The sequence below is a fragment of the Macaca nemestrina genome, chromosome 20 (assembly GCF_043159975.1).
Source record: "Macaca nemestrina isolate mMacNem1 chromosome 20, mMacNem.hap1, whole genome shotgun sequence".
NCBI classification, from domain to species: domain Eukaryota; kingdom Metazoa; phylum Chordata; class Mammalia; order Primates; family Cercopithecidae; genus Macaca; species Macaca nemestrina.
Genome location: NC_092144.1, coordinates 9784653 through 9793773, shown reverse-complemented (window position 1 = coordinate 9793773; position 9121 = coordinate 9784653). Strand labels below are relative to the sequence as shown.

Below are 9121 nucleotides of genomic sequence, written 5' to 3'. Positions count from 1 at the left end.
ACTTGAGGTCAGAAGTTTGAGACCAGCTTGGCCAACATGGTGAAACCCCATCTCTTACCAAAAAGTACAAAAATTAGCCGGGCATGATGGCACATGCCTGTAATCCCAGCTACTCGGGAGGCTGAGGCAGGAGAATTGTTTGAACCAGGGAGGCAGAGGCTGCAGTGAGCCGAGATCCCACTACTGCACTCCAGCCTGGGCAACAGAGTGAGACCCTGTCTCAAAACAAAACAAAAGTCAAATCGAATCCTGGAAAGACAGTGGCTCAGGGACTCAGCTGTCCCCAAATCACCTACCTTAGCTCTTCGTGCATGGGAGGGGGGATCCCCAAAATCTTCAAAGATAGGGAGATGTCCTCAAGATCTTCAAAGGTGGCCAGGCGTTGTGGCTCACGCCTGTAACCGCAACACTTTGGGAGGTCAGGATGGGAGGAGGCCATCTCAAGGCCAGGAGCTCAAGACCAGTCGGGGCAACATAGCAAGACTCTGCTTCTGTTTTTTTTGTTTGTTTGTTTGTTTGTTTTATGTTTCCTTGAAATCCCACCTTAGCATCTAAACAGTGGTGCCTACAGGTTTCCCCCATTAACTTCCTCTCTGGGAACAGAATATTCCCCTCCCCACCTAAGTTCAGCCGGAAGGAGATGCCTCATACCCCCACACCCAGGCTTCCCAGTGCTGAGAACAAAGGAAGCCAGTTCAGTTAGCATTTCCTGGCTAGGAACTGGGGGCCAGCAGTGCAACTGAGACCAGCCCTGTCCCTGGGGGAGACTCAGCAGTGCTGGCCACTTTGCAGAGCCCCGTCTGGGTCCCCCATTCTAGCCCCCCAGGGCCACAGCATCCCCTTCTCCCCACAGGCCTGGGTAAGGTGCAGTCCCCAGACTTCTGCAATCTTAACCGCTGTGCTTCCGTCTCAGTGGGAGGCCCCGCCTTTCCCCCTGCCTGCCCTTGGGGCACCTCAGGAAGGCACCTTCTTCTGTCAGAATGGCCACCATAGTACCATCCGTATCATGGCCCGGGGCCTGCTGGACTCTGCTGGTCTGCTGTCTCCTGACCCCAGGTGAGGCTGGTCAAGCCCAGGAGGGCTGGAGAGGGCTGGGTTTTGGGGCTCAGTAGAAGGTGGAGGAAGAGAATGCAACACTCTTTGCATCCTGCCACACTGCGACCTGGCTGCTGACCCCGTATCCTCGGGAGAAAGTTCTGGTTCCTTAGTTCTGCCTTCAGGTGGTCAGGCCCCAGCATACGGCTTCTACGCCATCCCTCTTCCCCAACACACACACACACACCCCCCTCACGCTTCCTGCTCCATCTGAACTCCTGAAATTTGCCCTTTGCATATGTGGTTCCCTCTGCCAGGATCACCTGTCCCTTTCACTTGCTAACTCTTACTTAGCTTTCAGTTTCAGGCTGGCATGGTCCCCTCCTCCAGGAAGCCTTCCCTGACTCACCTCCTCCTATGCTGGATCAGAGTCTCTTCTGGCCTCCTTCTGAGTTCTCCCTGGTCCCTGATGGATTCTGCCTTTCCCACTGGACCATGAGGGCGGGAACCCTTCTATCTCGGCACAAGGAAAGAGGTGTTAAATGGTGGGGCCTGCTGATACACGGGTTGGGGGGCAACAAAACGAACACCAGGATTTCTTCATGTTCCTGAAGGTGCCCAGGGGCAGGAGTTCCTGCTGCGGGTGGAGCCCCAGAACCCTGTGTTTCCTGCTGGAGGGTCCCTGTTGGTGAACTGCAGTACTGATTGCCCCAGCTCTAAGAAAATCATCTTGGAGACATCCCTATCAAAGGAGCTGGTGGACAATGGCACGGGCTGGGCAGCCTTCCAGCTCAGCAACGTGACTGGCAACAGTCGGATCCTCTGCTCAGGGTACTGCAATGGCTCCCAGATAACAGGCTTCTCTGACATCACCGTGTACAGTGAGTCGATGTGTCCGGAGGTGGGACTGGTGTTGGGTAGTGGTGTGGGCAGGTGGCCGATGGCTCAGGAGAATGGAGACCCTCAGTTTGCAAAGAATGGACCAGGGTTCTGACCCAGAGCTCAGACCTGGACATTTGTGTGTGTGAGATACAAAGACATAGAGACACATCTCAATCTCATGCCAAGGCAGCAGTTGTGAAATCAATTAACTTGGGCCCCAACCAGCATTTTTTTTTTTTTTTTTTTTGAGACAGAGTTTCGCTGTTTTTGCCCAGGCTGGAGTGCAGTGGCGCAATCTCGGCTCACTGCAACCTTTGCCTCCTGGGTTCAAGTGATTCTCCTGCCTCGGCCTCCCGAGTGGCTGGGATTACACATGCACGCCACCACACCCGGGTAATTTTGTATTTTTAGTAGAGATGGCATTTCTTTTTCTTTTTTTTTTGAGACGGAGTCTGGCTCTGTCCAGCCCAGGCTGGAGTGCAGTGGCCGGATCTCAGCTCACTGCAAGCTCCGCCTCCCGGGCTTACGCCATTCTCCTGCCTCAGCCTCCCGAGTAGCTGGGACTACAGGCGCCCGCCACCTCGCTCGGCTAGTTTTTTGTATTTTTTTTAGTAGAGACGGGGTTTCACCATGTTAGCCAGGATGGTCTCGATCTCCTGACCTCGTGATCCGCCCATCTTGGCCTCCCAAAGTGCTGGGATTACAGGCTTGAGCCACTGCGCCCGCCTGAGATGGCATTTCATCATGTTGGCCAGTCTGGTCTTGAACTCCTCACCTCAGGTAATCCGCCTGCTTTGGTCTCCTGAAGTGCTGGGATTACAGGCATGAGCCACTGCACCCTGCCCCAACAAGTTTTTTTTTTTTTTTGAGATGAAGTCTGTTGCTCTGTAGCCCAGACTGGAGTGCAGCGGTGCCATCTTGGCTCACCACGACCTCTGCCTCCCGGGTCCCACTTCAAGCATTCTCCTGCCTCAGCCTCCCAAGTAGCTGGGATTATAGGCATGCGCCAGCATGCCCAGCTAATTTTTGTATTTTTTGTAGAGATGGGGTTTCACCATGTTAGCCAGGCTGGTCTTTAACTCCTGACCTCGTGATCTGTCCACCTTGGCCTCTCGAAATGCTGGGATTACAGGTGTGAGCCACCTTGCCTGACCCCAACAATAATCTCAACACTTTGGGAGGCCAAGGCAGGAAGACTGCTTGAGCCCAGAAATTTAAGACCAGGCTGAGCAACATAGGGACACCTTGTCTCTACAAAAATAAATAAAAAATATTAGCTGGGGCCAGGCGTGGTGGCTCACACCTGTAATCCCAGCACTTTGGGAGGCCGAGGTGGGCGGACCACGAGGTCAGAAGATCGAGACCATCCTGGCAAACACCGTGAAACCCCATCTCTACTGAAAATACAAAAAAATTAGCCGGGTGTGGTGGTGGGCACCTGTAGTCCCAGCTTCTAGGGAGGCTGAGGCAGGAAAATGGCGTTAACCCGGGAGGCGACGGAGCTTGCAGTGAGTGGAGATTGCGCCATTGCACTCCAGCCTGGGCGACAGAGTGAGACTCCGTCTCAAAAAAAAAAAAAAAAAAAAATTAGCTGGGCATGGTGGTACATGCCCGAAGTCTCAGCTACTTGGGGGGCCGAGGTGGGAGAGTTGCTTGAGCCCAGGAGTTCAAGGCTATAGTGAGCTATAATTGCACCACTGCACTCCAGCCTGCGCGAAAAAGTAAGACCCTGTCTCTTAAGCAAAAAAAAGGGGGTACCCCTTTCAGTCAGCAGTAGGTGAATGGAGGTTTTATATTTACACGTTTTTATACTTTTATTTTAGAGACAGGCTCTCCCTATATTGCCCAGGTTGGTCTCAAACTCCTGGGCTCATGCAATCCTCTTCAGCTCTCCAGTAGCTGGGATTGCAGGCCTGAGCCACTGTACCTGGCTACTTTTTTTTTTCTTTTTCTTTTTTTTTTTTTTGAGACGGAGTCTTGCTCTGTCCCCCAGGCTGGAGTGCAGTGGTGCAATCGTGGCTCACTGCAACCTCTGCCTCCCGGGTTCAAGCGATTCTCCTGCCTCAGCCTCCTGAGTAGCTGCGATTATAGGCGCATGCCAACATGCCCGGCTCATTTTTGTATTTTTAGTAGAGACAAGGTTTCAACATGTTGGTCAAGCTGGTCTCGAACTTCTGACCTCATGATCCACCTGCCTCGACCTCCCAAAGTGCTGGGATTACAGGCGTGAGCCACCATGCCTGGCCTTTTCTTCTTCTTCTTTTTTTTTTTTTGGAGATGGAGTCTCACTCTGTTGCCCAGGCTGGAGTGCAGTGGCACGATCTCAGCTCACTGCAACCTCCACCTCCCAAGTTCAAGAGATTTTCCTGCCTCAGCCTGCTGAGTAGCTGAGACTACGGGTGTGCACCACCACGCCCAGCTAATTTTTGTATTTTTAGTAGAGACGGGATTTCACCATGTTGCCCAGGCTGGTCTCAAACTCCTGGCCTCAAGTGCCTTGGCCTCCCAAAGTGCTGGGATTACAAGCGTGAGCCACCATGCCTGGCCTACTTTTTGATTTTATTTTTTTTATCCTTTGAGACGGAGTCTTGCTCTTGTCCCCCAGGCTGGAGTGCAATGGCGCGATGTCAGCTCACTGCAAACTCTGCCTCCTGGGTTCAAGTGATTCTCCTGTCTTAGCCTCCTTAGTAATTGGGATCACAGGCATGTGCCACCACGCCTGGCTAATTTTTGTATTGATTTTTAGTAGAGACAGAGTTTTGCCAAGTTGGCCAGGTTGGTCTCAAACTCCTGACCTCAAGTGATCCGCCTCCCTCGGCCTCCCAAAGTGGTGGGATTACAGGCATGAGTCACCTAGTTCAGTTTTTTTTTTTTTTTTTGACATAGAGTCTCGCTCTGTCACCAGGCTGGAGTGCAGTGGCACTATCTCAGCTCACTGCAACCTTTGCCTCCTGGGTTCCAGTGATTCTCGTGCCTCAGCCTCCTGAGTAGCTGGGATTACAGGCACGTGCTACCACGCCTGGCTAATTTTTGTATTTTTAGTAGAGACGGGGTTTCACCATGTTGGCAAGGCTGGTCTTGAACTCCTGGTCTCAGGTGATCCGCCCATCTTGGCCTCCCAAAGTGCTGGGATTACAGACATGAGCCACAGTGCCCACCCTGAGGCCCAGGGTTTTGTAGGTGTACCTGGGAGGGCACCCAGCCTGGGAGTGTCAAGTCTCCTGTGACTGTACCAGAGCATCTTGAGAGGCTGCCACAGGGCTGGTGAACCAGGAAAGCCCTGAGTGTCTGAACCTGATTGGAGAGAACTGAACTAATCTCTGGTAGAGGCCAAAGCAGGTGTTCAGGCCAGAAGCTAGGAGAAGGGGCCAACAGAGTCCCTAGACATGATATCCAGGAGGCGCCTCTGCTACTTACCGTTTGTGCGTCCTTAAGTAATTCACCTCCCCTCTCTGGGCTATATATTTCTCCATCCATAAAAGAGAAAAAGGCCAGGCGCGGTGGCTCACACCTGTAATCCCAACACTTTGGGAGGCTGAGGTGGGTGAATCACTTGAGGCCAGGAGTTCAAGATCAGCCTGGCCAACATGGTGAAATCCCGTCTACTAAAAATACAAAAATAGGCCGGGCATGGTGGCTCACACCTGTAATTCCAGCACTTTAGGAGGCCAAGGCAGGTGGATCACCTGAGGTCAGGAGTTTGAGACCAGCCTGACCAACATGGTGAAACCACGTCACTACTAAAAATAAAATAAAAAATTAGCCAGACATGGTGGCGGGCACCTATAATCCTAGCTACTTGGGAGACTGAGGTGGGAGAATCGCTTGAACCCAGGAAGCGGAGGTTGCAGTGAGCCGAGATCCTGCCACTGCACTCCAGCTTGGGCGACAAGAGCGAGACTCTGTCTCAAAAAAAAAAAAAAAAAAAAGAGAGAGAGAGAGAGAAAGGGCCGGGAACGGTGGCTCACGCCTGTAATTCCAGCACTTTGGGAGGCCAAGGCGGGCAGATGACCTGAGCTTAGGAGTTCAAGAGCAACCTAGGCAACATGGTGAAATTCCGTCTCTACTAAAAATACAAAAAAATTAGCCTGGCATGGTGGCATACTCCTGTAGCCCCAGCTACTTGGGAGGCTGAGACAGGAGAATCGCGTGAACCCGGGTGGCGGAAGTTGCAGTGAGCCAAGATCACACCACTGCACGTCAGCCTGGGCGACAGAGCAAGACTCCATCTCGGGGGGAAAAAAATAGTTACTGCTTATTAATATCTTTCCTTAGTATCTTTCCTTAGACCTTCAAGAGGTCATCCACCTTCATGCACACAACAACCTAGTGAAATCTTCTCTATTCTTCTCTTTTTTTCTTTTTTTTTGAGACAAAGTCTTGTCGCTGGAGTGCCATGGTGTGATCTCGGCTCACTGCCACTTCTGCCTCCCGGGTTCAAGCGATTCTCCTGCCTCAGCCTCCCAAGTAGCTGGGATTACAGGCGCACACCACCACACCCAGCTAATTTTTGTATTTTTAGTAGAGACAGGGTTTCACCATGTTGGCCAGGCTGATCTCGAACTCCTGATCTCATGATCCACCCATCTCAGCCTCCCAAAGCTCTGGGATTATAGGCGTGGGCCACAGCGCCTGGCCATAAACAGGAATTTGTAATATTCATGTCAAATAGTCATAAACGTTCATCCCTTCCTTCCTCTTTATTAATTTTTTTTTTATTGTGCCATCCTGGAGAACAGAAAATTTTGTTTAGCGCCTCGCAAGGTGTCTGACAACACAGGAAATGATAATCACTGCATTAATGATAATAGCAAACGCTTTGGCCCAGTTCTAAGCCCTGTAAGTTTATTAACGCAAAGCTCACAGTTCTCGGCAGGACCGCCCTGTCTCCTCCCCAGTCCCTGGGGTGGGTGGGTGGGGTTGCAAGACCCGCTAAGTGCCATCCTCCCTTCCTCTCTCAGGCCTCCCGGAGCGCGTGGAGCTGGCACCCCTGCCTCCTTGGCAGCCGGTGGGCCAGAACTTGATCCTGCGCTGCCAAGTGGAAGGTGGGTCGCCCCGCACCAGCCTCACGGTGGTGCTGCTCCGCCGGGAGGAGGAGCTGACCCGGCAGCCAGCAGTGGGGGAGCCAGCAGAGGTCAATACCACTGTGCTGACCAGCAGAGAGGACCACGGAGCCCATTTCTCATGCCGCACAGAACTGGACATGAAGCCCCAGGGGCTGGAACTGTTCCGGAACACCTCAGCACCCCGCCAACTCCGAACCTTTGGTGAGCGAAGGGGCTTCAGATGGTGGGTGATGAGCTGAGTCAGGGTAGAGGGTGCCCTGGCCTTGGGGCTCATGAGAGTGGGGTGCCCCGGACCTCACAGGCTTCTGAGAAGTAAAGCCCCAGGCCACTGGGCAGGGTGGCCCCAGAAGGGAGGCCCAAGCCGTGGGATCTTTGGAGAAGGCCATTTTCATGGCCGTGTGTGTCCTGGGAAGAAGGGTGACGCAGTAGGCAAGAATTCCTGATGGGGGGGATGAAGGTGTCCTGAGGAAGGCACAGTCCTGGGGGTTGTGCTCATGCCCACCTTTCTCCCCAGCCCTGCCGGTGACCCCCCCGCGCCTCGTGGCCCCCCGGTTCTTGGAGGTGGAAAAGTCGTGGCCGGTGAACTGCACTCTAGACGGGCTTTTTCCAGCCTCAGAGGCCCAGGTCTACCTGGCACTGGGGGACCAGATGCTGAATGCGACAGTCATGAACCACGGGGACATGCTAACGGCCACAGCCACAGCCACAGCGCGCGCAGATCAGGAGGGTGCGCGGGAAATCGTCTGCAACGTGATCCTAGGGGGCGAGAGACTGGAGACCCGGGAGAACTTGACGGTCTTTAGTAAGAGGAGGCGTGGGAAGGGGGCGCGGCCTCAGCAGTCTGGGGGCGTGGCAGAGGGGGCGGAGACTAGCCGAAAAGGTGGGGCCTGACTTGCCCCAATAGTAGTTGCAACATGGGCTGGGCCTGAGTGCCCGAAGTTGGACAAAGCCCAGAAAGAGGGCGAGGCTTGAACACCGAAAGCGTGGCCCGGATATCCCGAGACGAAAGGGGAGGGCGGAGGGAGCGGCTTGACCTGCAGGAAGGTCTTGTTCATTAAGCTCCTGGGCAATGCCCCGCCTTTAGGCTTCCTAGGACCCATTCTGAACCTGAGCGAGCCCAGCGCCCCCGAGGGGTCCACAGTGACCGTGAGCTGCATGGCTGGGGCTCGAGTCCAGGTAACGCTGGACGGAGTTCCAGCCGCGGCCCCGGGGCAGCCAGCTCAACTTCAGTTAAATGCTACCGAGAGTGACGACGGACGCAACTTCTTCTGCAGTGCCACTCTCGAGGTGGACGGCGAGTTCTTGTGTAGGAACAGTAGCGTCCAGCTGCGTGTCCTGTGTGAGTCGGTCACCCTGACCTTTAATCCCTTCACCCCTGCCCTGGAAAGATTAGACGCTCCTCTGCACCACCGTGCCTCGGGTGTGTTGGGTGTCTGATCACACATGGTGGTTCCACAGATGGTCCCAAAATTGACCGAGCCACATGCCCCCAGCACTTGAAGTGGAAAGACAAAACGAGACACGTCCTGCAGTGCCAAGCCAGGGGCAACCCGTACCCCCAGCTGCGGTGTTTGAAGGAAGGCTCCAACCGGGAGGTGCCGGTGGGGATCCCGTTCTTCGTCAATGTAACACATAATGGCACTTATCAATGCCAAGCGTCCAGCTCACGAGGCAAATACACCCTGGTCGTGGTGATGGATATTGAGGGTGAGCTAACACTGGGCCGCGGGCCTGGACTGGCAAGCCGCGGGGGGCGGGGGGGTTGGAGACAGGGGGGACGCATATTGACTTAGCGCTTTCTCTGCACAGCTCCGAAGTCCCACTTTGTCCCTGTCTTCTTGGCGGTGTTAGTGACCCTGGGCGTGGTGACTGTCGTAGTGGCCTTAATGTACGTCTTCAAGGAGCATAAACTGAGCGGCAGGTACCATGTTAGGCAGGAGAGCACCTCTCTGCCCCTCACGTCTATGCAGCCGACAGAGGCAATGGGGGAAGAACCGTCCAGAGCTGAGTGACGCTGGGATCCGGGGTCAAAGTTGGCAGGGGCTTGGCTGTGCCCTCAGATTCTGCACCAATAAAGCCTTCAAACTCCCTAATCTGTGGTTTGATTCCACCCGCGCTGCAAGGCTCTCCCACCCAGG

At 54.2% G+C, this 9121-nt stretch overlaps 1 protein-coding gene across 1 annotated transcript; it reads left to right on the top strand.

The window, feature by feature from the left end:
- Positions 1-765: 765 nt before the first annotated feature.
- LOC105476271 (intercellular adhesion molecule 3) lies at positions 766-9076 on the top strand. The gene is made up of 7 exons (XM_011732077.3): positions 766-1056; positions 1650-1916; positions 6879-7184; positions 7498-7785; positions 8068-8322; positions 8442-8690; positions 8793-9076. Exons 1-7 carry the CDS (start codon positions 981-983, stop codon positions 8993-8995), a joined length of 1644 nt encoding a protein of 547 aa, XP_011730379.2. The 5' UTR covers positions 766-980; the 3' UTR covers positions 8996-9076.
- Positions 9077-9121: the final 45 nt, after the last annotated feature.